At 50.8% G+C, this 23841-nt stretch overlaps 12 protein-coding genes across 12 annotated transcripts; 3 read left to right on the top strand and 9 right to left on the bottom strand.

The window, feature by feature from the left end:
* Window positions 1-45: 45 nt before the first annotated feature.
* N7471_004551 (uncharacterized protein) lies at window positions 46-1246 on the top strand (the record flags this gene model as incomplete). The annotated part of the gene is made up of 2 exons (XM_057277270.1): window positions 46-823; window positions 885-1246. The coding sequence occupies 2 exons, from the start codon at window positions 46-48 to the stop codon at window positions 1244-1246; spliced, it is 1140 nt and encodes a 379-aa protein (XP_057136880.1).
* Window positions 1247-1699: 453 nt separating this feature from the next.
* On the bottom strand, window positions 1700-2454 carry N7471_004550 (putative secretory component protein shr3; the record flags this gene model as incomplete). The annotated part of the gene is made up of 2 exons (XM_057277269.1): window positions 1700-2319; window positions 2409-2454. The coding sequence occupies 2 exons, from the start codon at window positions 2452-2454 to the stop codon at window positions 1700-1702; spliced, it is 666 nt and encodes a 221-aa protein (XP_057136879.1).
* Window positions 2455-2782: 328 nt separating this feature from the next.
* On the bottom strand, window positions 2783-5107 carry rim8 (pH response protein PalF; the record flags this gene model as incomplete). The annotated part of the gene is made up of 2 exons (XM_057277268.1): window positions 2783-4585; window positions 4646-5107. The coding sequence occupies 2 exons, from the start codon at window positions 5105-5107 to the stop codon at window positions 2783-2785; spliced, it is 2265 nt and encodes a 754-aa protein (XP_057136878.1).
* Window positions 5108-6047: 940 nt separating this feature from the next.
* On the bottom strand, window positions 6048-6841 carry N7471_004548 (putative GAJ protein; the record flags this gene model as incomplete). The annotated part of the gene is made up of 2 exons (XM_057277267.1): window positions 6048-6763; window positions 6839-6841. The coding sequence occupies 2 exons, from the start codon at window positions 6839-6841 to the stop codon at window positions 6110-6112; spliced, it is 657 nt and encodes a 218-aa protein (XP_057136877.1). The 3' UTR covers window positions 6048-6109.
* Window positions 6842-7847: 1006 nt separating this feature from the next.
* Window positions 7848-8657, bottom strand: N7471_004547 (uncharacterized protein; the record flags this gene model as incomplete). The annotated part of the gene is made up of 2 exons (XM_057277266.1): window positions 8476-8657; window positions 7848-8413 (listed from the first exon to the last, which is right to left on the bottom strand). The coding sequence occupies exons 1-2, from the start codon at window positions 8606-8608 to the stop codon at window positions 7848-7850; spliced, it is 699 nt and encodes a 232-aa protein (XP_057136876.1). The 5' UTR covers window positions 8609-8657.
* Window positions 8658-8802: 145 nt separating this feature from the next.
* On the top strand, window positions 8803-10331 carry N7471_004546 (WD repeat protein; the record flags this gene model as incomplete). Its single annotated transcript, XM_057277265.1, has 2 exons — window positions 8803-9059; window positions 9113-10331. The coding sequence occupies 2 exons, from the start codon at window positions 8803-8805 to the stop codon at window positions 10329-10331; spliced, it is 1476 nt and encodes a 491-aa protein (XP_057136875.1).
* A 182-nt stretch (window positions 10332-10513) lies between these two features.
* N7471_004545 (uncharacterized protein) lies at window positions 10514-10903 on the bottom strand (the record flags this gene model as incomplete). The annotated part of the gene is made up of 1 exon (XM_057277264.1): window positions 10514-10903. The coding sequence occupies one exon, from the start codon at window positions 10901-10903 to the stop codon at window positions 10514-10516; it is 390 nt and encodes a 129-aa protein (XP_057136874.1).
* Window positions 10904-11707: 804 nt separating this feature from the next.
* On the bottom strand, window positions 11708-14345 carry CweA (uncharacterized protein; the record flags this gene model as incomplete). The annotated part of the gene is made up of 2 exons (XM_057277263.1): window positions 11708-14218; window positions 14274-14345. The coding sequence occupies 2 exons, from the start codon at window positions 14343-14345 to the stop codon at window positions 11708-11710; spliced, it is 2583 nt and encodes an 860-aa protein (XP_057136873.1).
* A 1322-nt stretch (window positions 14346-15667) lies between these two features.
* N7471_004543 (uncharacterized protein) lies at window positions 15668-16896 on the bottom strand. Its single transcript, XM_057277262.1, has 2 exons — window positions 15992-16896; window positions 15668-15932 (listed from the first exon to the last, which is right to left on the bottom strand). Exon 1 carries the CDS (start codon window positions 16499-16501, stop codon window positions 15992-15994), a length of 510 nt encoding a protein of 169 aa, XP_057136872.1. The 5' UTR covers window positions 16502-16896; the 3' UTR covers window positions 15668-15932.
* Window positions 16897-18295: 1399 nt separating this feature from the next.
* On the bottom strand, window positions 18296-19401 carry aspf2 (major allergen Asp F2; the record flags this gene model as incomplete). Its single annotated transcript, XM_057277261.1, has 3 exons — window positions 18296-18421; window positions 18492-18955; window positions 19011-19401. 3 exons carry the CDS (start codon window positions 19399-19401, stop codon window positions 18296-18298), a joined length of 981 nt encoding a protein of 326 aa, XP_057136871.1.
* A 579-nt stretch (window positions 19402-19980) lies between these two features.
* Window positions 19981-21747, top strand: zrfC (putative ZIP Zinc transporter). Its single transcript, XM_057277260.1, has 4 exons — window positions 19981-20322; window positions 20378-20527; window positions 20583-20823; window positions 20876-21747. Exons 1-4 carry the CDS (start codon window positions 20096-20098, stop codon window positions 21659-21661), a joined length of 1404 nt encoding a protein of 467 aa, XP_057136870.1. The 5' UTR covers window positions 19981-20095; the 3' UTR covers window positions 21662-21747.
* A 468-nt stretch (window positions 21748-22215) lies between these two features.
* On the bottom strand, window positions 22216-23612 carry N7471_004540 (GNAT family N-acetyltransferase). Its single transcript, XM_057277259.1, has 3 exons — window positions 23219-23612; window positions 22493-23062; window positions 22216-22436 (listed from the first exon to the last, which is right to left on the bottom strand). Exons 1-3 carry the CDS (start codon window positions 23333-23335, stop codon window positions 22398-22400), a joined length of 726 nt encoding a protein of 241 aa, XP_057136869.1. The 5' UTR covers window positions 23336-23612; the 3' UTR covers window positions 22216-22397.
* Window positions 23613-23841: the final 229 nt, after the last annotated feature.

Genomic DNA, 23841 nt, shown 5'->3' with positions numbered 1-23841 from the left:
CCACGCCTAGAAAGTACGGTGTTTCTCTCCAATCTGTCCATACCCATGGCTCAAGCGCCCCCCACTTTCACACCAGACAGCGAGTTCGCTGAGCTCGAAACCCCTCGTGACCCCAAGGGCGGAAGTCTGTCAATAAATGCGTTGGCTCGGTTCGAATTCGAGGCAGGTAAGGGAAACGATGGCACCAAAATCCTGATGATTGAGTGGGAGGACGACGATCTCACTCGATCGATAACCGATGGATCGTGGCATGTCTCTTGGGCCGGAAAGACTTCCATCCTGCCCGCCGATGAACGGCCTAGTGATAGTTTACGCCGCTTCTACTTCTTGCTCCCGCCCAATACAACCATTCCGCCTGTCGTTACGCTTTGCTATGAGCCGCGGTCAACCCCGTCAAATACGACTGATTCCGCGGCCCCTCCGCCCTCGAAGCCGCGGGACGCTTTCCGCCTCAATCCCCTCCCCGCTATCTTCCCCTCTGAATTAGGTGCCACGGGGCGTGCAGCAGGCAAGAAGGGCGTGTTGCATACAATCTGGGCAAAGAAACGGCTTCGGGTTCTTGAGGCGGAGATCGTCGCTGAAACTCGCAACAACATTGAAGGCATTGCCCTGCACATGGCCATCCAAGAAAAAGAGTGGATTGAGGAAAACTTTGGAGTCGGGGCGGGTGCTGTCGACTCGGTTGCCAATAGCCACGACTCCTCGAATTCATCCTCCATTTACCCGGCCACGCCGGTATCGCCTATCAGCGGCAGTAAGCTGAGCGACAAGCTTAAGGGACTGAAGCTGCAGACAAGCGAGAAGGACCTAGCCGTGAATAATGGTATGTATCCTTGGTCCCAATTGTTATCATATTCGATATCGCTGAAACTGACCAAACCCAGGTTCAGCTCCCAATACCGCCCATCTTCTTTCGCCTCAATCTCCTGACGTTGCCGTCCCCTCGTTCAGCTCCTTCCGTCACGTCGCGCATAAGCACATCCATTCCATGCCAACACCAGATACCAATCCCACCCCAACTCCAAGCTCTCATGCCAACCCCTCCGGCCCCGAAACACTTAAGCCGGTTGCAGTCTTCCCACCCTCGGCTCTGCAGGAAGCCCAGAATAACAGCGGGCCCAGCGGGTTCGCAGCCATGGGCGCAATCTCGCGCACCCCGAGCAATGATTCCGGCGAGGAATTGTTCGCCAAGGCACTGAGCCCACGCTCACCGGATCTCCCTCGGAGCCCATTCTCATTCCGTTGAACTTGAATTTCTCATGCATGATATGATACCACACCATCTTTCACGACTTGCGCAATGATTCCCCTTCTGCGGTGCCATACCATATGTCCACATTACATGCATCTATGATCATTTGTCCATCTTTTCTGTTCTGTCCATACTCGGGTGCATATCATGCCATATTCCTGCATTTTCATCCTATCTTGTTCTTGTATGGATGTACCATACCATATTTATGGATCACATATGTACAGAGACGAAAGTCGAATTCCATGACCTCCTGGACAATTAAGAAAAAAAAGGCGTCTCCAATGATTTTCTTTGCGACAGCAAATCCCCGTCTGCGTAGGCGACTAGAAAGAAAATAATAGCTACCAAGCAAAACAAGTAATCAGGCGCACAACCCCACACCTAGTATCCATATCCCCAAGGCAAACACGAACGAAAGCAAGAGAAACGAATCAATAACTAGGATCAATTGCTCTTCTTACGCTGACTTCCCTGCCGACCCGACTTACCAGCAGTCGCAGTCGACGAACCGGAAGTAGTGGCAGTAGCGTCGCCGGACTCCTTCTCACTCTTCTTGCTAGTAGCAAACGATTCATCTTCCTGCGCATCCTTGCGCTCCGCGTACCACTGCCCAGCCTGCAGAACCAGGATGCCAACGAGGACAAGCGCGAGAATAGTATTGCTAGCGGAAAGAACCTTGAGCGAGTCCTCGCGACCAAGGATCTGCTCCTTATCGTCGGCAGAGGAACCCAGGTCGGCGCCGTACTGGCCGGCAGAGGCGAGGCGCAGGCCCTTGACGATGTTGGCGATGTAGACTGTCACACCGCACATGTAGAGGACCAGCGAGGCGCCGTCGAAGAGCATGTTTGATTCAGAGGGTTTGTAGAGCTTGGTGAGGAGGCCGGCTAGGCCGAGGAAGATTACGATGTGCAGGATGCGTGGGATGAGCGGGGGCGAGGCGTGCAGGAAGCGGAGATGCGCCTCGAGATAGTCATAGTGCGCGGCGGGTGTCAACACCGTGGACCACAGAATCGGGTAGTCGTAAGGGAAGAGGGAGAAGATAATGCCCAGGAAGAAACAGGTTGCTGGTTGGGCAGTTTGGGGTTAGTTTGTTACAGTCTCGTGGCCTCTTTGCCGTTGGGATCCGGGGAAGTTCGCGATGTGATGGACTTACGGCAGACGATGAGGAAAGTCGCGAACGACCCGCTTTTGAAGGCCATTGTGAAAATTGAAAAAGTAGACGGAATTGTTTTGAGGGGAAAGGAGATGACCAGGGGCAAGGATGAAGTCCCCCAGGTATCGCTAAGCGGGTGCCAAGCCCCGGGGGCGGGAGATAAGGACGTTTTTACAAATCCTAGACTTCTGCCAGGTGGATGTCCAAGCATTTGATGAGATTGGAAAATTGGAACATTTCATGTAAGATTTGAGAATCGATTTTGATAAATAAGTGTATGGTACAGATTTCAACGCCTTTAGCGCCGTTTCATAAATGATGTGAACAGTGGTATCTTCCAGAATATCCCGTAAATGCAAATGTACATAACAACATCATCGCTGGTATCGAGGCAACGACTCGTCTGCATGGGCTGTCCCACCGACGAGCTGGTCATCCTCATCAAAGACTGGCGCACTGGGCCCGTCGCTGGGTTCCTGGCTACTAGGCTCATCTCGAGGTGCACTCGCCTGCTCCTGGAGTCGGTGGCGCTCAAGCTCTTGTTTATCATCGCTTGATACACGTGGCTCACTGGGCCCAGCGCCGTTCGCAAAGACAGTCTGTATGGATTCCGCAGAGCGGACAGTATGCGGCCCTCCGCTTGTATCTGGTGAAGGTACATGCTGGTAGTCTTGAAGATGATGATCATCTGGCAAAACCGGCGCGGTCGGGACCTCCATTGGTACCGTAGACGGCCCTGCCTCATCTTCCTCGGGCGGTTGACTGGGTAAGAGAGCTTCTTCGTGACGTCGTACCCGTGTTTTCTCGTCAACGGGCTCCTCGACTTCTGGAGGCGCAACCATAGGGTCCATTGGCTGGAAATGTTCAGTGTACTCTTCAGGGTACTCTGCCCAATCCGTCTCCTCGGGGTAATACCCCTCCTGTGTCCCGTATTCGCCATGGGAATTAGGCATTGGATTCGCCTCTGGCCACTCCTCCCCATCAACAGGGTTAAGTAGTATTGCAGATGCAGGAGCCGCCGTTTGTGACTTGGTCGAGTCGCCAGCCGTAGATGATGTACGTTTCGTCGCTTTTCCTCGTTGTGAATCACGCGTCCCAACCACGACTTCAAATGCCACTGAGATCACACCTTTTTCACGGCGGATTGAATCCGTGTCCAGGATGTTGCCAGCCCAGTTGGCAGTAACGCCGCTCGAATCGGCTGGATTAAGGACCTGCCCGCTGGGCGAAAATGTAGTACCACCGGAGACCATGTTGAAACGCGGGATGAAGCGGTCTGGGGAAGTGATTTTGCCTCGTAGGTCAGTTACGACCTCCACATAGTACCGAAAATTGATCATGGCTCCCGGTACTCGCGTGATAGTTGGAAATGCGTCTTCGGGTATTCGGATGGAAGTCTTAATAATTGCAGTCATGGTACTTGGGTCAACGATCAGCGGGGCAAATGTCTGCGACAGATCTTTGCGAAAAGTGCTGGTTGTCCGACTTGTTCCCAAGGTAAGTCCTCCAAGTCCCGTTCGTGATCGCGGATAGCAGTCTTCGTATACCGGCTTTTTCCCGGCCGCCGTAGTGCCGATGGGAATTGCAGGATGAAGATCAATGCGACCTTGACGGTATAATGTGACCATAATTCCATGCGCACTGCGCACTTGTTTACAGTGGTTGATCGTGACTGTGATAGGTAGCGTATCGCCGGGGAGCACGCCGGCGCGCAGAAGCTCAGCCTTTGCGGTTATGGTTTTATCTGAGACAGACGGGGTCGCACTGCGACCCTCGCTATTATGTCCATTCGTGCTTGCGGATGAACTGGGATCGCTAGCGATTCGAAAGCTTTGGCTGCTTTCGCTAGGCCGGCTGGATGAGCTGACATTGCTTGGTGAGGGGCTCAGCGGTGGTCTGGTATCTACTGAGGGTGCCGCACCACTAATAGGGGTATCGACCGAGGATGTGTCCGGCCCTGCGGTTGCGTCGGAATTTGTTGATTTGGCTTTTCCCCTCGGTTTTGAGCGCCTTGAGATCGGTTCCAACGTAACTATGCGAGCCCTGGGTGCAGGGAAGGGTGCGATGTCGATGTTTTCTAGAAGATTGACTCGTCTTCTACATGTGAGTGTAGGATTCATGGTGGTCGGTCGGGTAAGGGTAGAGGTAAGCGAGTAGCCGATGGTTCCGCGTTCAAACTGCAGTTACCCATTTGATTAGCATATTTTAAATAAGAGAGGTCGCATCAACAAACGCACATTGATGCTGCTGGGAAGCGCATAAGGAGGCAGCCCCATTTCGAAATGAAACTTGTAGATGCCCTCCTTCAAGCGTCCATCGCCACAGAGAACAACCTCATCCTCAAACAAGGTCGCTAACCCATTGCCCAAGTATTCTGCGCCTCGTCGGCCCCGCCCTGGTCCTAAGAATCCCAAGTCGGGGGTTGTCTCTCCTGCCGGAATCGCATTCTTGAACACCTTGACATAGCCGTGGAGACATACGACTATATGCGTGATGCGAACGGGTCGTACAACGGTCACGACGACGGTGCCTTTGATGACATCACCGGGGAAGTAGGAGCGCCATGGGTCATCCGGTTCGATATAGAAGTCGGTGATGCCTCGATTTCTTTGACCGAGCGGGGAGCGAAACTTGGACAGGAGAGAGTTGCGATTCCGACTGGCCGGCAACGTAGGTTGGATTGGAGGGTTGGTGGACATGACACACAGCCGCTGTTTACTGCATCTATACAAAGACAATGTGGCAGGAGTGAGAGAGAGGGTGGGGATGATAAACTGCAACTGATTTGGCACCGATCGGACGGATAGACACGCCGGTATTCTCTGGGGCAGCACGGAATGGCGGGGAATGGTCGGACAGACCAGTAGGCAGTCAGCCTACGTCAAGAAATCCAATCAAGCGACACAATAAGTATCAATCCTTTTGTCGAAGGGTCTGGCGTCCAGGACCAATGCACTGGACACGGTCTGATTTCCAAATGCACACGGAATGTATCCTTCTCCACGCGCGATAGATTCCCCGGGTCCAAAGAAAGGAATGGGGATTATGATCGAGGGCCACTGCACCACATTGTTTCTTGTGACATCGAAGCGCGAGGCAGGATTTCGACGGTACCCCCGCCAGGAACTCGCAGCGTATCGGGACGCAAGGTCAGGTTGCAAGATAAGGGAGTGGATATTTTCGGGAAGAATGACGGGCTTGAAGGGGACCAATGGGTCAGTATCACGGGATACTATGTTGTAGTCGAGAGTCTAGAACCGGGGGGGGTCGGGGGGTCGGGGACCGGGGAGAGAGGGTGAAAGGCGCAACTGGAGATGGCGCGAGATCCGGAGGAATGTGGGACTCGAGAACGCACGAGCCAACGTAGACGATCGGAATGGTTTGTAGTAGTCAAAGAGGGGGGAAGAGGAGAGGAGATACAATAAGAGAGATGGAAGAGGAGAGGGGAGTTCGCGATAAGCTTCCGAGAGAGAGAGAGAGGCGGAGAACGAACCAGATGGCTTTCGATTCGCGTGTCGCACGGTCAAGCTTCTCTTGGTGTCCCAGGTGGCTCAGCTAGTTTTTCCCCCTTTTTCTGGGCAATTTTATTGATCATCACTTTTTAGAATTTAGGACTGACTTGTTTTATGTTTCACATAATTTTCCCCGTGGTTTTGCCATGTGCTAAGCAAACCTAAGCTTTTTCTTCTCAAATCTTTATCCTATCCTAGTTCACAGAGACCCTCTCCGTCCACGTATTCGTCTCCATAACAATCGCGCAAAACACCCTCGATGATTTGTCGGTCTCCACCCGCTAACTTGCGCAAATACTCCTCTAGCATATAGATATTATCTGTCCACTGCAGTGCCTGCTGTTGAAATCCCGCTAACTCCTCTTGGACCTGCTTGACACCCTTGCTGCTGAGCGAATTGAGGGGTCCGGAGAGTTGGGCCTCTGTAGTCCGTACCCGATCGATTGCAACCTGAAGCTCGGCTTTTTTGGCCATGAGGGATTCCCTTTCAAGGTCATCATCCGGCTCCTCCTTTCGGCGCATGGTCTCAGCGGCCAACGCCGCTTCCGCATCGGCGCAAGACTTCCGGACTTTCTCCACCTCCGTGGTCACTCGGGCCAACTGGCGCTCGCGTGCGTGCTTTTCGTCGCTACTGAAACTCCAGTACCAGTTCCCACTGCCGATCTTCTCGACTCGTAGTTGACCCTCATCGGTCAAAGCTTGGATGTATTCCTTGACCTGGATGCCATTGATGGATGCAACAGAGGGTAGCGTCTTCTCTAAATCTTTGAGCGTGTGACAGGTTCCAGTGGCGCGGAGATGAGTCAAAATCAAATCTTGTTTAGCGCTTTTGGTTAATTTGGGCTAGTGGTGCGTCAGTAGTCTCATTTAAATGATCTGGACCCTACGGAGTACCCAGGTGGAATGTGGCACACGTACCATCTTGCACGCACTGTCAAATGGCTTCAGAAAAGCTTATCAATCCAGCGTTCGCTCATTGGACAAGTATGAGGCAGCTAAGCATTGGTGGAGGCGCAGCCCTGGAGTGATGGATGAGTTCAAAGTCAGCAGCCTTGCAGTTCCCTTGGGTGCTTACCTGTCACGAAACACAAACCTGGAAACTCGTGTCTCAGAGAATACAACCCCATATTCTATTTGACACTGGCTTACCTTTCTTATTCTAGGGGTTTCTCCAGACAACTGCTTTTCTTTTGTTTGAACACATTGTAAAATTACGACTGTCGAGAGACTACTGATACTAACGCTGCTCAACATAGCCTTGTTGGGAGTCAGCACAAGACTAGACTCACGACTAGATAAATCCGAGCTAATATTCTCTGGGAACCCAATCCAGCCAATTCATTCCTGGAAGACCCTACTTGGGTTAGACGTGTCAAGTGAGACAAGGTTCTGGGGCAACAGAAATGAGGTCTCGCAAGATGTCGCCCCGATGCCAGCCATAATTAAACTGAAGCTGCTGCAGGATGCACAGCATATCCAAGGTTGTGTTTTGATTCGGCTAGAGAGGGCTCTCGATAGTGCTGCCAGCCGGCTAGATATTGGCCGGTTTAATCACCGCAAGTTCTCTCCCTGGAGGTATCACTCTGCGTATAGCTCCATTGAAAACATTCGGTGTAGCGGGAGGCGCACATGAAGGCGCAGCAGAACTATTGTCTTACAGATTAAAGCCTTTGAAGTCTGACTTGTTGCCTCTCTGCATGCCACATGGTCGTAGCAGGGACTGGGATATGTGCCGATACCATGTGCAGCGTGGCTGTGCCACGGCAGTACATGGGGTTACCCGAGTCCCTTCCAAAGGGGTTGACTGAAGCTTTTGCAAGATCGCGCGTGGCTTGATACAACGAAGGCATCAAAAGCCTTCGAGAAAATTCGACCGCGGAGAAATGGATGCAACCTGACAAGAAAATTCTAATGCCATCTCATCCAGTCATCGTCTTTCGTCAATCTCGGTGTCCAAATCAGTTGTAACAGAAACAGAACGAGCCAATTTGCGTCGTTTTGATCTCTGACGGACAATGCTGTTTGCTCGTTTCCTTCGTGCTGCTCGTGCTGCTGATTTGGTTGTGGTGTCGCTCTCGAGGCCCGTCTTATCGTCCTCTTCCTCCGACAACTCTTGTCCTTCAACCAGGGCCAGATCCCCGGTTTCACCCAGTTCCTCCTTGGCCATCTCTTCGATCAGGATCCCCATTGCAAGCAATGCTGTCTCATCCATGGTTTGATGGTCATCTTTGCCGTTGTCTGCCGTAGCGTATTCGTAATAGTCGGCCGCATAGGCATGTATCGTCTCAAGGAGCTCGGAGTTCGGGAGAGCTTGATCAGAGGGAAGATTCTCATGCGCGAAATAGGTTTTCTCATCAATCGATTCCGCTGTAATGTTCTGTTTGCGATAAAGAAGCTCCTCTGGGCGCAAAGTTCGAGCGCTTGAGGAGGTTGTGTCGCGGTATTGAGAAGCAATGTGATGGTTTGCGTGGACACCGCGGGGGTTGACACGACCTAGTTGCAATTAGATTTCATTCTGCTTGGTATAAAAAGCTCGGCAAGCTTGGAAAGCATACCAGCTACCGCATCATAGACATTGGCGCGGCGTTTTATGTGCCTGGAAGGCTTATCGTCCAGTGGTTCTTGCTTATCTTCGACTGACTCGACAAAACTGTCTTCATCCAAGCCGGGTGACCTGGCAACAGACATACTTCAGGTTTGCCAGGAAGACCAATCAAGGTTTGGCAAATCAAACAGTGATGTGCAGCAGATAGTGAATAAAGGTCGAGGGTCTCCAGCTGCCAAATCCGATAAATGCGCCGGCCTAACTTTAATCCGGTGGAGCATAGCATCATCGAGGGCTATCGACTTATTCATACAAAAGCACCAGCGCTGATGAATGAATGAATTCCTACCTCCTCAACAGAGCCCTTGGGTCTGTAACTCCAAATGAATTTCATGTTGCTCAAACCACCCGGCTAGTGCACAACCTTGAGCCCGCTCCGGGCATACGGTTCTCCAGCCGCAGAGCAGCTGCGCCAACGGACCGGTCCGAAGACGATGTGGCGCCTTTAGATCAAGAACTAGGTGCTACGGCGGAGGTATTTGCTCACAAATCCGGGGTGAATTGTCTGGCTGTCGATCAGTTTGAGGGCCGATAGTGCGTGTGCAACCACTTAGCATCCGACAGTTATCATTCTAACATGAAGGTAGTATGATATCGGGAGGTGCCGATCCATCGATTCATCTCTGGGACCTTGAATCAAGAGGATCAGAACTCGAACACGTTCATCAATCTTGCGCGTCCGTTAGCAAATCCTCTCACCCCGATGCCCATACACATGCGATTACCTCCCTCTCGATCTACCCGTTTGATCCCGTCCCATCAACGATCTTCTCGACTGCACACGATGGTACATTAAAGCTGTCAGCGCTACAATCTCCCTCTATCACACCGGTACATACATTCAGCCTGGATTGTACACCATATTCACACTCGTTCTCCTCTCAGCCTGGGTCAACACTGCTTGTCGCAGTAGGCACGTCTGAGAGGTCGGTCCGACTAATAGACCTACGATCTGGACTATCGACACAAGGCCTGCCGGGACACAATGGCGCAGTATTGTCAGTAGCATGGGCACCTCACCGGCCGCATCTCCTAGCCTCTGCCTCAGTTGACAACCGAGTAATCATTTTCGACGTGCGTCGCGGAGGTCACAACTCTGCCATCGCTACCCTGGACATGGACGATCCAGTGGGACTAGTGGCCCCAGGAACTGGATCTGCACCGCTCTCATACGAGAGTCGTCCAGCCTTCTCCCGGCATGCCCGTGCCCATAATGGGCCTGTGACCGGGGTACGGTGGACCTCTAATGGCAGTCACATCGTGACGACGGGACAGGATTCCCGAATTCGAGTCTGGGACTCCGCAACCGGCGCCAATACACTTGTTCATTTCGGTCCTCGGGTCCGTAATAGCTCTTCCTCGCACCTAGCTGAACGGGCACCCTTAATCGTGCCGAAAGGCTTCATGAATCCAGGACATGAAACACTGATGTGGCCGAACTTCAATGAGCAGGATGATCGTGGTGAGATTTTCATGTTCGAGCTCCGTGAGGGGACATTCGTTAAGCGTCTCCGCGTCCCGGGTCTCATGGCTGGGTCGCAGAATGTCCGGGGTCGGTCGAGTGCTTTGAGCGCTGGGCGTATCAATGATCTTGTCTGGCGAGGGAACGGTGCCTCTGGAGAGGGGATAGAGCTGTTCTCTGCACACGGGGATGGAACGATCCGGACATGGGTATCTCACGAACCTGATGGCGAACCTACTGAAACCGAGCAAGCAGCCCAGGCCGATCGCAAGAGGAAGCGAGATGTTCTTGAAGAGATCTATCAAGGATTTCTCGGGCCTGACCAGCCCGGGCTACGAATCTGAAACGATTGAATAGCCGTACTCTACACAGAAAGTCTAATGGACATTTTTTCAATCGTATTGAATTGTTTTACATCTGACAAACGCCGTTCATAACATTATGCACCAGATAGCACGAACTCAAAAGAATCCAGCCATCATTTCCAAAAGCCGAATGGTCACACCAATGGTTGAGAGGAGACCCTCTACTCCTCCTGATAGCGCTCAAACTTACTCCGGCTATACTTGGCATGCTTGAGATCGCGAGTATCACCATGGCCAGCGTGGTGATTAGTGCCCATGTAGGCATGCTTAGTCTCGACGCCGGCATCCATGGAGTTTCCCGTGCCGCTGATGACCTCGCCGGTCTGACCCACATCCCGGGTCGAGCGTGGCAGGTCGGTAGTGTGGTCAGCAGCCATCGCTGTTGAGGGCTTGCCGATGCCTTCGTTTTCGAATCCGATGTTCTCGGCGCGCTGGTCTGGGCGTGGCACCGAGGGGATCGTATTCATCATGCCGGCATCGTTGGGCATTGATGTGCCTTGGGCGGCCATTTCAGAGAGGCTGCCGCCTTGGTGTGGGTCTTGCTGAACCATTTTGGAGACGGAAGTAGTTGTTGGATTCGAAGCGGTTTGGTGTCCAGTGAAACTTGAGATATTAAGGGATGAATGAGGGATTTGGGTTGGGATAGCGTGGTTTGATCCAACGAGACCAAACTACACTGGTACTTTCTTATATTCCGCTCTGGAGCCCAAGTCCTGTACTACTGGTACTGATGTCACATCGTTGGACGTCGTCTAGAGATGATGGGCAATGATATCACATAGTATTGATTGGTGGTTCATATTACCTACATAGAACACATACAACAACTAAGAAAATGGCTTCGATGAATATGCAATACTGGAAATTGATGGACATTAGGAGTCGATTTACCTGAAATCCAAGTGGGTTTTCTTGTCATCAAGCTTGAGCATTCGCAGTGGCAAAACCAAATGCCCACTTGTTATAAACGCGATCTGACCCACCCTACTGGAGGCTGGATGTTCGGGATCACGAACCGCAAATGAGATCTTTGTTGAGATTGAGTGTTGCACTTATGATGCATGATTTTCTACAATAAGGTGGATATGAATTGACGATCAAGAATGGTATGCAGCTTATCTTGTCCGAATTATTACAGGTTAAGTTAAGTGTCAGAAGAAGAAAGCGGGAGTCATGTCTTTAGTGCTGTGAATGTGTAACTTTCTTAAGGAAACATTGATCATTAAAGGTGGGTCCAATGGGTAAGGTACAGAAAGTAGTACGGAAATGAATGGTTAAAATATCAAGGGCAGAGGCCATAACGAGTGACAAGAAGCTAATGATACACCAAACACCTAGATCTGATGACCAACTGTCTATAGGATGAAGGCAAGGACACCCATGACAGCAGCGACGGCGGAGACGATTCCCCCGGATAGGCGGGCGGCGTCACCTTGGAACATGACTCCATGAGAGGCAGAAGCCGACGCAGAGGAAGAAGGAGAAGCCTTCTGGTTGGCGGAGACGCCACTAGGGATCATCTTACCCATGCTGCTAGATGGTGTAGCCTTGGAGAAAGCGCCATACGAGGCAGGGGTGGCCATAGGCACATGCACGGGGATCCTGGAGTACGACGAATGCTGGGAAGCATAGTTGTACGGAGCAGAAGCAGATGCAGCGTATGGATCAGCCCCGGCGGAGCGCTGGGGATAGTTGGCATAGATGGCGCTAGTTCCGGCGGCGGGGGTGGCATGCGCGCGAACCTCGGAGTCCTCAGGAGGCGCAGAGTACGAGGAGTCCTCAGAAGGCGCAGAGTACGAGGGATCCTCAGAATCATAGTCGTACGGAGCGGAAGAAGAGGCAGCGTAGGGATCAGCCCCGGCGGAGTGCTGGGGATAGTCGGCGTAGGGATCAGCCCCAACGGACTTCGTGGGAGCTGATTGGTACGCCACCTGCGTCGCCTCAGCAGTCTGGTACTGGGTCTTGGTCACTGTGTGGACAACCTCATGCACCTGAGCAGCGCACTGAGGAGCCTCAACATGCTCCTCTCGGTCGTACTTAGCGGAACCATCAGGGTGGACGTGGGTGTACTCGCTGTCAATGGCGTGGTTGTCCTCATTGTGCTCGTTCACACCGGTGGTAACATCGATGTTGGTGGGGGTGGAGAATCCACTGCCGCCGTCATCACCAGAAGGACCTCCAATAGCGGTACCACCGCCGACGCTAGTCTCGTGGGTTGGAGCGTACGCGCGCCGACCAAAACCGATAGCGCCAGCGGAAGGACCGTTGTTGTTGTTCTTCACCGAAGTGAGCTCATATTCCAGGGTGTGGTGAGGCTCATAGTGAGGCTCATAGCTAGGGCTGTAGTGAGGCTCGTAGTGAGGCTCCGGGTGGTTCTCGACGTGCGGCTCGGGGTGGTTCTCGTAATGAGGCTCAGGGTGAGGCTCGTAGTGAGGCTCGGAGTGGGGCTCATAGTGTGTCTCGGTGTGAGGCGCGTAATGAGACTCCGGGTGAGGCTCGAAGTGAGACTCAAGGCCAGGGAACCCACGGCGGCCAAAGGTGATGGCCCCAGCAGCAGGACCGTTGTTGTTGTTCTTCAACGAAGTGATCTCGTGCTCCAGGGTAGTGTGAGGCTCATAGTGAGGCTCATAGCTAGGGCTGTAGTGAGGCGCGTAGTGAGGCTCCGGGTGGTTCTCGACGTGCGGTTCGGGGTGGTTCTCGTAATGAGGCTCAGGGTGAGGCTCGTAGTGAGGCTCGGAGTGGGGCTCATAGTGTGTCTCGGTGTGAGGCGCGTAATGAGACTCCGGGTGAGGCTCGAAGTGAGACTCAAGGCCAGGGAACCCACGGCGGCCAAAGGCGATAGCCCCAGCGGCAGGACCGTTGTTGTTGTTCTTCACCGAAGTGAGCTCATAGTCCAGAGTGGTGTGGGGCTCATAGTGAGGCTCATAGTGAGGGCTGTAGTGAGGCTCGTAGTGAGGCTCCGGGTGGTTCTCGACGTGCGGTTCGGGGTGGTTCTCGTAATGAGGCTCGGGGTGAGGCTCGTAGTGAGGTTCGGAATGGGGCTCATAGTGTGTCTCGGTGTGAGGCGCGTAATGAGACTCCGGGTGAGGCTCGAAGTGAACAGAGGACGGAGAGCCGCCGTGGCAATGAGGGCCACAGTTCTCGGAGCGACGGAAGGGACCGTGGCCAGGGAAATGATGGTGGGTGTAGATATCCTCATGCTTCAGGCGGATGGAGTGGTCATCTTCGTTGTGCTCGTTGATCTCAGTGTTAGTCTGAATGTTAGTGGGAGCGCTGAAGCTCTGGCCACCATCGTTGCCGGAGGGGCCACCAATCGCGGTGCCACCCACATGGGGCGGGCCATAGGGCGGCCCGAAACGCTTCGCGAAATCCTCGGAAGGCGGGTGGACGTGCGTGTTCTTGATGCCGATGGAATGGTCATCCTTGTTCTCCTCTTCGGTCTCAGTGTTGAAGATAGCAGTCACAGACATATCGAAGCTCTGGCCCTCATCGTTGCCAGAGGGGCCACCCATGGCAGTTCCACCTGGAGCACCACGCTTTTCAAAGGGTCCCATTCCAGGGACCTGGGGCCCGTGGGGAACGCCGGGGTGGCCATATGCCACCACCGGGGGATGAGAGTACACATCGGTGTGCTTCAGCTTGATGGAGTGGTTATCCTTGTTCCACTCGTTGACCTTGGTATCGGTCTTGATGTTGGCGGAGTAGGGGCTGACGAAGCCACCGTCGTCGTCATTCCCAGAAGGCCCACCGATGGCGGTACCACCAGCTTGGGGATGGAAGTCGCCGTGATGGCCAGAAGGACCGCCGTCATTGCCGGAAGGACCGCCGATGGCGGTTCCACCGGCTTTGGGGTGGAAGTCATGCTCCTGCTGTACATTAGGTTAGCTGATGGCTTAGTATATCGAAAGGAAGATGGCATACACGTTCAGCAAACTTGGCCTGGGCAGCAACTGCCAGCAGCGCCACAGGGATTCCGCCAATGAAGCCCTTCATGATTGCGGTGCTTGAGAAATATTACTGTAAAAAGGCGTATGCTCTTGCGCGTAGGAGTTAAAAGAGTGACTGGAAGCGAGTGCTACGGGAGCAGTGTAAAAGAATGGCCGACTGATAGAATAATCTCCCTTAGAAACAATAACTAGTACTCCAGCTTGAGGAGATGTTCAGACCTTTAGTAGTTTCTTCGCATTCATGATCGCCAACTCAACAAGCAGGCGGGAATGCCGTTGCAGCAACAGGGAGTGCACCTTCACATGAAGCCAATGCGTGGGTAATACCATCAGAATGTCACCAAGAATGGGAAACAAACACACCAACATGTGAGAAAATGCCCCTCGATCAAGGTCAGATCGTGAACAGCGGCCATGCAATCCCTAGAAAGGTGGTGATGTCGCATTCCGCGGGATGAAAGGGAGTGATCACCACCTCGCAAGGAGCGGCATTCAGAGATCAAGCAAGCCCCTTGGCTGGTCCAGGATATTTTTATTGCCAAATTTGCATAAGTCGTATGGAAGTAATGCCATAGTCACGTCTGACTCCTCCCAAACAGACTGAAGTATGGACGATCTTGGTACTGTCCTTCATTCGGGTTGGCCTGCGATAGGCTACACCACCGTGCGACCGGACAATATGGGATTCCCAGTGATGTCAATCAACTGAGATCCAGCTAGCCATTTATGCACACATAGACCTAGCTCAATCCACATTACAATGGGAGCATTGCGTGGTGACTCTGAGCCTTCCAAGGTTGTAGCATTGATGCAGGGTTACGCTGGATCTGTTCCGAGTCTTATATTTACACAATCTACTCAAAATTACCCTCGCATGCATTAATGCGTTGGTCGCTACTCTCACGCTCAACCACAACAGTAAGTAGTTGAGGCAAAGGAATGTGTCCCGTCTTCGACATTCAAATCCCACCGCCCTCACTGAAGAGGACACAGAGGGGAAACGAACTTCCTATCGAGGATCATCTATCTCCTGAGCCGATCAGTCCCGTAAGACCGAAGTCCGTAGGACCGAAGGCAACACATCGTCGTGGGGTTGTCGTAAGACAGGACAATGGTCGTGGCAGGCTCAGTTGCTTTTTTTCGATGAAAAAGAAAAGAAAAAAGAAGAAGGGGCCGAAAAAGTTTGCGGTCTTTTATAGCACTGGTGGGGTCACGGGTCGGATTTACAATATTCCTCTCGGTGCCGAGGTCGGTCCGACCCGGTCTACATTCCTGCATTTTAAGGCTCTCAATGACACCTCACCACAGTATTCAAATGAACAGAAAAAAAAAGAAATAACTTAGGATATGATACAGCAGTTCTGGCCAGCTCTATGACATGTCCAATTCAATATTCGCCAGATGCTGATCAAGCCGGAATAAGACATGCCATTGCTGTAGACTAGTAGGATAACCTCCAATTAAGAATAACCGATGCTTCCCCCTAAACTCCAGCTCTCCGTAGCATCTTCCAAGAGAAAGAAGAAACAAACAGGGTCACCTAATTTAGGTCGGGGAAGTTGGGAATTGAATCATAACGCTGATCGGGTTTCTTGTCGCCCCGAATCAAAAGTTGTAAAATAGTAATCGGAACCTTGCATGTCCTGTCAGCAATGAATCCAACCCAATCGGACAAGGGACTCGAAACTCACCTCATCCCCCAGATGCCGTTTTTTCGGCACTCGCTTTCCAACCTGCTCCTCCCACCGCCGCAGTGATTCCCAACGCGATCGCAATCATAGTCCCCACTGTTACCACAGCCACGACTGCCTTCAGTGCCATTCTTTGTTTGTTACTCAAGCTCTGCAACCATGTCAATGGTTTGTTCTCTTCCTCCCACAACTTCGATCGTCGGGGACTATCGGTTCGGCAGCTCGCGTATGGGCCCAAGCTTTCGATGTCTCTCATATGGCTTCTCCGATTGGCATTCTTTGTTTCGAAGGTGAGTTGTTCGTGTGAGATTGTTGGGCTTGAATGAGGATAGAAAGGCGAGCATGGCTTTGCACCAATCGATGGATCAAACTCCTGGCTGTGAGCCCCAGGCGAAGATGTAATGGAACATCGTGGGGGCGCGATCTTAGGCGTGGTAGGGATTTTCTCGTCGGCAATTTTGATCGATGCGGCCACTTGGGCCCCAATTACCCCAAGTCCATGCAAACTCATAGCGATGTGCCAATGTGGCTGGAAGGGAGGATAGCGAATTCCCAAATCAAAAGATCTTGGAGAGTGACCTCTTCAGGCTTGTTCTCTTAGACTTGGATCGTTGTACAGGGCGTGGTTCTTTGACCTTGGGTGCTGGTGTTGTGATTGCCTCCACGGGAATGGCGACAGTCGAGACAGCGCCGTACATAAACAATGCCGTATCAACCTGGAATGCGCTCCAAGTCCAGGCGGACCGCGGCAGTTTCATCACTCGGACTGATCACAATAAGGAATATAATTACTTAAGATAGTTGAGGGGCGAATGTAGGCCCGTGAAAAAGATAATTTGATATAAAATGGAATGAGTGGTGGTTTCCTCTTGAAGCGCACCCGGACGGTTTTGGGGCAACTTCACCGCAACAGCAGTCTGAATTTCTTTAACAAGGGTCCTAGGTACATTCGGGAACGCCCTGTGGTGAAATGAATTGTTTCTCTAGGGATGCATGGCCCTCATTGGCTTGAGGGCTGTTTTTCACCCCTGGATTGGCATCTCGTGCGCATCCGAGCATTCCCACGCCCTTTATAGTATAGATTACCTTCCCCTGCAGCAAAAGCAACCCTACTATTGGTAAATCTTTGCTTGGATGGCATTCTTATCGGTCGATCATGCAATCCCCTGTTCCATCTCCTCTCTCCATAGGCTCTGTTTGTAACCCTGTTTCCCACTTCAATATGTGGATTCCACCCTAGCATATGGGAAAAATCCATTGTGTTGTACCTCTCAGTGGGACAGTCTATGGGGCGACAGGGGCATATTTGAAATCAGGGTGCCTCGATCATTCTATCTCGACATAGTTCACAACATATCGCATCTTGAATATGCATACAAGCTGCATTACATTGTAAAATTCACGCCGGCAAAGCTTGCCCCCGTAGAGTAGGTAGCATCAATCACAGCCACAAATGATCATAATCAAGCTTCGAAAATTCTGGGCAAAACCTACTGTTGTCGTACTGTTGAGTTGATGTCTATCCGCCTTCCAGCAACTAACGCTTACCTGGAAGCTAGAAATTTCCCATGTTTAGCTAGCACTAAGTCGACCACCTAACGAAGAAGGTTTGTTCGATGGGATATAGAAGTAATATTTAAAAGCTTTGTCTAGGCGCTTTTCTATGATAAGCATGTTGGGTTGAAGGAAAAAATATACAAATCCGGCATGATATATATCTTGAGGTAGGACAAAATATAACAAAATACATATATGAACCAAACACGCGTATGTCCAACTTGAATACGTCTCAAGGTCATGCGAGATTCGAAAGAGGTATTTAGCACATAAAGATATATTCATTTATCGGTTCACTCGTAGCATTGACATCTACTTGTCTGAAAACCTCGAAGTGCGTTCGGATAGCACTCAAATACCCAGGAATATATAATATGCTCACCTGCATCATGTTACAGATAACGGAAAGGCAGCCAGATAGAGAAATTTTCTACTTCGGCTAGTTAAGCTCCTTATCGGACTTTACTCTGCCTATAGCATTTAATTATGCGGTTTCACGCATCAGGCGGATGTTTGGAGTAACACCAGCCAAGCATGCCTCATGATCATGCCAGCTGGTGTCTAAAACGAACAAGACCACGAGGGCCCCAGATGCAAACCATACAATTTACATATCTCCCTTTATTCAGCATATGGAAGCAAATAGGCTCAGTAATAATATAGATCATATTATGTTACAATCTCTTAATCTGTTAAGGCTGGTGCCTTGGCCCAATAGAACCCCTCTTCCGTCTCTCCCTGGTATAAATTACCCATCAATTCCCTTTACGTCAGGGCTATTATCTCGCCAATATTTGATCTTTGTCTCGATTGCCTGAGTGGGCTTTTTGCCGTTCCAATAGGATGAAACCTCAAGTGCAGTGGAGCTCGCCTCCTTCATGTGTATGACAATTCTATTCAAATCAGTTTCTAATCACCACAATGCAACCCATAGAGCAACTCACCGGAGGTACTTCGGAGGTTGTTGAAGCAGCATCGGTATCTGTTGCAGTAGGAGTTGGTTGACTAGTCACAGCCTCGGATGTTGTCTGATCAACATCGGGTCCATCATGCTTATGCTGGACACCTGGACAGCCAATTCCCGGCACAGCAATGTCGTAAGCATATACCTCCAGCGCAAAGTACTGAAGGGTCTCCGAGTCACGCGTTGATAGAGTGGCATTTTTCTTCGCCTGGTCAATGACCTCTTCATATCCGTCTGCAAAATGGTCTATCCAGTTCTGTCCGATGGCAGAAACATGATATAGGCGGTGCAGGAGATCAGCGGCCCAGAAGGTGTTGGTCTCAAATTCCGAGACTGTATATCCAAGGCCGCACATGGTCGAGAGAGAACGACGAGTTTGGTAGCTCAAGTCACAGATAACTGTCTCATCCGTGCCATTTTCGCCTCGCCAGTGTCCGGCATAGCCTATTTGGTTCAGATATTTAGTATATCATCTCCCACATAGAGCATAGTGCATTACCTTCAAGGTCGCAATTTCCGTCCGGGTTGTCACATCGAAACAAGAGGTCTTTCTTCTCCCCGTTGACTACGATATCAAATGCACCGATGGCTTCCATGGATGGGCGATCACCGAAATACTTCCTGTAGATCTCACTCTCATTTCTCCATCTCAAGATATGGTCTTGTGCATGTTCAGCGAGAGCGATAGTCTCGTTAAGACCTAGCTCAATCTGGCGACGCTGGGTTGCGTTGCAGCTTGAATGGATGGGGAAATGATTCACAGCGCCGGCGTTCCAAGGTGCAACTCCATTCTGAGAGAAGGGCTGGGATTGGTTGACTTCAGAGCTCTCGGGGGTCGGTAGAGCAGCAGCAATTGCTGCAGAGGAGATAATGAGATTGAACAAAAACATTTTTGTATAATCGAGGCAAGTTGCTTGGAAACTACAGAAGGCAAATTTCCAACAACGAACGGAGCTGCTTTTATATGATTTAAAAAGTTTCCAAAGCTTCTATACACGACGATTTTAGTTTTTCCCAACTGTTTGCCAAGTGTGGCTTTTGTTATGCTCGTTTTCGCAGTGTCTGCGGATGATCCAATCCACGCAATACCTAGGAGAGAAAACGGGATGTTTTCTCCATCTTTCTCGGTACACAGATCATGCAACCTGCCAAGAGGGGACCTTGAGAGCTTCTTCGATCACTTCTCTCGCTAAAAGTTTTTTTCTCCAGCAATCAGCGCAGAAGATCTCGGACTGATGCCAAGACAAAGGCTCGGCGGAGGGTCGCCAAGATGCTTAGGCGGGAGTACCTTGAGAGCACAAGAATTGCATAGGCGATATTCTCCGGAGAAAACCCGAATTGAAAGTTCAGGCCTGCTCTTGGCGAAAAGATGGAAAGGTCTTCCGCTTGGCATCGAGAACCTTGGGGGTGAGACACCTATGTATGGCTCTTTTTTCATATACCAAGCGGCCATTTAGAGAGAATTGCTCCCAGGATCCATCGTCTGAAAACTCCTCACTTGTGACATATTTCTTGCATCAATCTTAATCTCAATCACAATCCCATCATTATTGTTTGCGAAAGGGGTAGAGCACCACCTTCGTCATGCTCATTTTCACGCCTTTCCTTATATCACTGGGCATTGCCAGGGTACATGCAGCCACAGCAACAACATCAGCACAAACATCATCTGTAACTGGCTGTCATACTCATGGCTCAAGCATCTACTGTATTGATGGAGATGGCCACGAAGTTTTAGTTTCAGCCACATCTACCCCTACAACCGGAGTACCAGCGCAATACACTGGGTGTCACTCTCACGGAAGCGAGTCGTAAGTCCGCAGGTATGTATCTTTGTGACCATATACTAACCTACAAAATTCGAAGATATTGCATGGATGAAGATGGAAACGATGTCCTGATTCAAGAAGAAGGAACGGAAGCCGAGAGCGGGTCCGAAGAGAGTCACAGTGAACATGACCACGAGGAATCCTCAAGCGAAGCCAAACAAAACTGCCACTTCCATGCTGGCGTCGAGTAAGCTGATAACCATTTCCCCAAATTTGCGCGTTACTGACTTTGGCCATTCCAGACATTGCGTGGGTGAAGGTGAATCAGAGGAAAGCAGTGGTTCATCGTGTGGTATCCGAGCAAGAGACTATGACATCCCTCTGAGAATTGGCACTTTGTTTGTTGTCCTTGTCACTAGTTCAATTGGTGTCTTTGCCCCTATTCTCCTGATGAAACTTCCATTTGCCTCTATCAATGGGGTGGTCTCGACCGTCATCAAACAATTCGGAACTGGCATCATCATCGCCACGGGTTTCATCCATGTAAGTAATCTCGGCATTGAAAGATGTACCACTTGCTGACTGCTTTTCTTAGCTATACACGCATGCAAACCTCATGTTTACCAACGAGTGCTTGGGGGAACTCGAGTACGAAGCGACTACCTCCGCGGTAGTCGTGGCGGGTATATTCATTGCTTTCTTGCTGGAATATATTGGCCACAGGATTATCGTTGCTCGCAACAGCAAGAAGAGCTCCGCCGAAATTATACCGTCCGAATCCGAGTCTCAGCAAACACAGCAAAAGGGACAGCATGACCACTCCCCGGAGCAACAGCAACAGCCCACGTTGGCTTGTCTTGGGCACAGTCACGGCTCATTCGATCTTACCGGACCCAACAGCAAATTTTCGGTCATGGTCATGGAAGCGGGTATACTTTTCCACAGTATCTTGATTGGCCTCACCCTTGTCGTTGCTGGGGACTCGTTTTACAAGACTCTTCTGGTGGTGATTGTGTTTCATCAATTCTTTGAAGGGCTGGCACTCGGTGCTCGTATTGCAACCCTACCGGGAGCTATATTCCCTTCCAAAGCGTCTATGGCGGTGGCATTTGCCTTGATCACGCCTATTGGTATGGCTATTGGGCTTGGTGTTCTTCACACCTTCAATGGTAATTCGAAGGGCACTTTGATTGCACTAGGAACATTGGACGCGCTGTCTGCTGGTATTCTGGTGTGGGTTGGTGTCGTTGATATGTGGGCGCGTGACTGGGTCATCGAGGGAGGTGAAATGTTGGACGCGACGTTAGGAAGAGTTTTGACCGGTGGGATCTCCTTGATCAGTGGGCTGGTGTTGATGGGACTGCTAGGAAAATGGGCTTGATCAGTTCCATATGTACATGATTAGGCTGATCCCAAAGAGTGAGACATAAAGCATCATAAGCGGCTCGCCTAGGCCGAATTTCACCATCCGTACTTCATATTCATCTGAATTCCGGGCTATCGCTTCGCAGGCGTTTGTCGACAGTATCGAGCGACCCGTAGAAGTCCTCTTGTTCTCAAATAGGCATAACCCGAGAAAGCTTGAAGCTACCCAATCTAGGTACAGCTATGGATTGGTCCCCAAAATTGGGGGATTCATCTACGACTGCTTTCCAGTCGCGATCCTCGGGTGTACCAGGGGCCATCTCGAGCAGCACTTGAGGGGCAACGGTCGGGTGCCTCTCCCACTCTCAGTGTTCGACTTTACCACGACAGCAAAAGAGGATATATTTTGATACGGAATGATGGTGAGCGTCAATGAATTCCCAGACAAAGTCTTCTGGGATGCAGTAAGTTTATCAGTGGGTGAAAGAGGGCTTCATACCCTGCTGTGACATTTCCTGGCCGAAAACCAGAAAAGAGTCGATTGGAAAATAAATTAACTCTTGAAAAAGCCAAGCTCATAAATGCTATATTCGATTATTTCCATCATCTCGCACACGCTATTAAAGCAATCAAAGATGACAGTTACCGAAATGCTTGCAATTCAAATGCTACTAATTAAGTCATGTATCACACAGTCTCCCTGTGTATTTGTGTTAATGAACGGTGTCGGCTTTGGAAAATTTATCACAGCCTTATTCTTTGGACTTTGGGTTGCGAATCATGCAATATAACTGGGATGGCGTGCGTCAGTCATTTAACAGGGAACATTCCAGCTAAGAGGGCATACCTTGCAAACATCCCCTCCATCCACGCATTCAATCTCCTTGACTAATTCAAAGCCCATTCTTTCATAAATACCCACGTTTGGATATCCCTTGGAACTCTCGAGGTAGCACGGCATATTCTCCCGATCGGCCTTCTCCATGACATCCTCCATGAGCTTCTTTCCCACTCCCATACCACGTGCCTCTGAATCAACGCAGACGACATTGCAAAAATAGTACCCACGGGGATCCTGCCAGATGGCATCATGCGCGGTTTGCTGAACTTGCTTCCAAATCCAATACCGGTGCACATTCAGACCACCACGACCCAGGAAGCGGATATTGTTCATGAGCTGGCGGAAGGAAAGAAGCCAGTCCTGCGCCCAAACAGACCAGGTTTGTGTCATGGAAGGCGCCTGTGGCGAGTACCACCAGGCAACGCCAACCACAGTACCGGCTGGTAGGCGGATGTCGCCATCGCTCTTGCTTTCATTTGCAGCGCGAGTTATCTTGGCGACAGAAATTGGGCAGTCGCAGTTGATACCATATCGGAGGTGAGCAGCGAGGGAGGCTGCATTTCGTTGGATGTTAAACTGTCAGACCCCGTTATTACTTGGTTCGATATCCACTTCGTTTTATTTCATTATTTCTTTCTTTCTTTCTTTCTTTATTTTTTTTCTGGTATGTTTTTTTTTCAAAGCCACAACGAAGTCTTCGGAGACATTGCTTGCGCAAAAGATATTTCATACCTTAGATGGATCATCAAACGCCCAGCGAAAATAGGGATCGTCGGCAAACGCTTTCTGCACACATTCTACAGCACCAGGTATGTCGGTCTGAGCCAGCGGGACGATTTCGATTGACATTGTTCTTGTTCTTGGTTTGTCACTACGTTTTCTTGAATAGCGACAATTGTTTTAGCGAACGGGTTTAGACGTCCGGATACTTTTTCTACTGGCTCTGCGGATAGCTTGACACAGAGATATAGTATAAGAATGCCAATGAAGCCGTTGGGGACAGTGAGAGACAAAGACAACCGCCATCTAAGTAGAGTTGAAGTGGTGATAGTCCACGAGTTGATGGAGGAGAAGGGTGAGGGAAGCGAGGTCTTTGTTTATTGTAAGGGTGTCAGCAATCGAGGAAATAATGAGTAGAAAGTCACTCGCCCTCCAGGGCTGAGGAACGGGGCTCATATAGCTGAGCTCGATAATGATCCCGGGGGCCACCTGGGCGCTTGATTATTATTATCACGCTTATCTTATCCTCGGCGTACATTCCAAGGTTGCATGTCACTAGCCTTTCTAGGCAGCTCCAACCGGACAAGTACATATGCACTGTGGAGGTGCTACACAGCGTCCCTCCACTCAGACCA

The sequence above is a fragment of the Penicillium samsonianum genome (genome assembly GCF_028829775.1).
Source record: "Penicillium samsonianum strain IBT 33392 chromosome Unknown utg000003l_segment0_segment0, whole genome shotgun sequence".
Classification (NCBI taxonomy): domain Eukaryota; kingdom Fungi; phylum Ascomycota; class Eurotiomycetes; order Eurotiales; family Aspergillaceae; genus Penicillium; species Penicillium samsonianum.
Note: the sequence above shows the minus strand (reverse complement) of the source record. Positions and strands in the feature narration are given on the sequence as shown.

Coding starts and splice junctions, on each gene's coding strand:
- zrfC (XM_057277260.1), top strand. CDS start 20,096: ATGCTCATTTTCACGCCTTTCCTTATATCACTGGGCATTGCCAGGGTA. Junction 20,528..20,582: donor CACTTCCATGCTGGCGTCGA/GTAAGCTGATAA, acceptor TGGCCATTCCAG/ACATTGCGTGGGTGAAGGTG. Junction 20,824..20,875: donor TCGCCACGGGTTTCATCCAT/GTAAGTAATCTC, acceptor TGCTTTTCTTAG/CTATACACGCATGCAAACCT.
- N7471_004543 (XM_057277262.1), bottom strand. CDS start 16,501: ATGAGTTTGCATGGACTTGGGGTAATTGGGGCCCAAGTGGCCGCATCG.
- N7471_004540 (XM_057277259.1), bottom strand. CDS start 23,335: ATGTCAATCGAAATCGTCCCGCTGGCTCAGACCGACATACCTGGTGCT. Junction 23,063..23,218: donor CGTTTGATGATCCATCTAAG/GTATGAAATATC, acceptor GGGGTCTGACAG/TTTAACATCCAACGAAATGC. Junction 22,437..22,492: donor ATGGAGGGGATGTTTGCAAG/GTATGCCCTCTT, acceptor ACGCCATCCCAG/TTATATTGCATGATTCGCAA.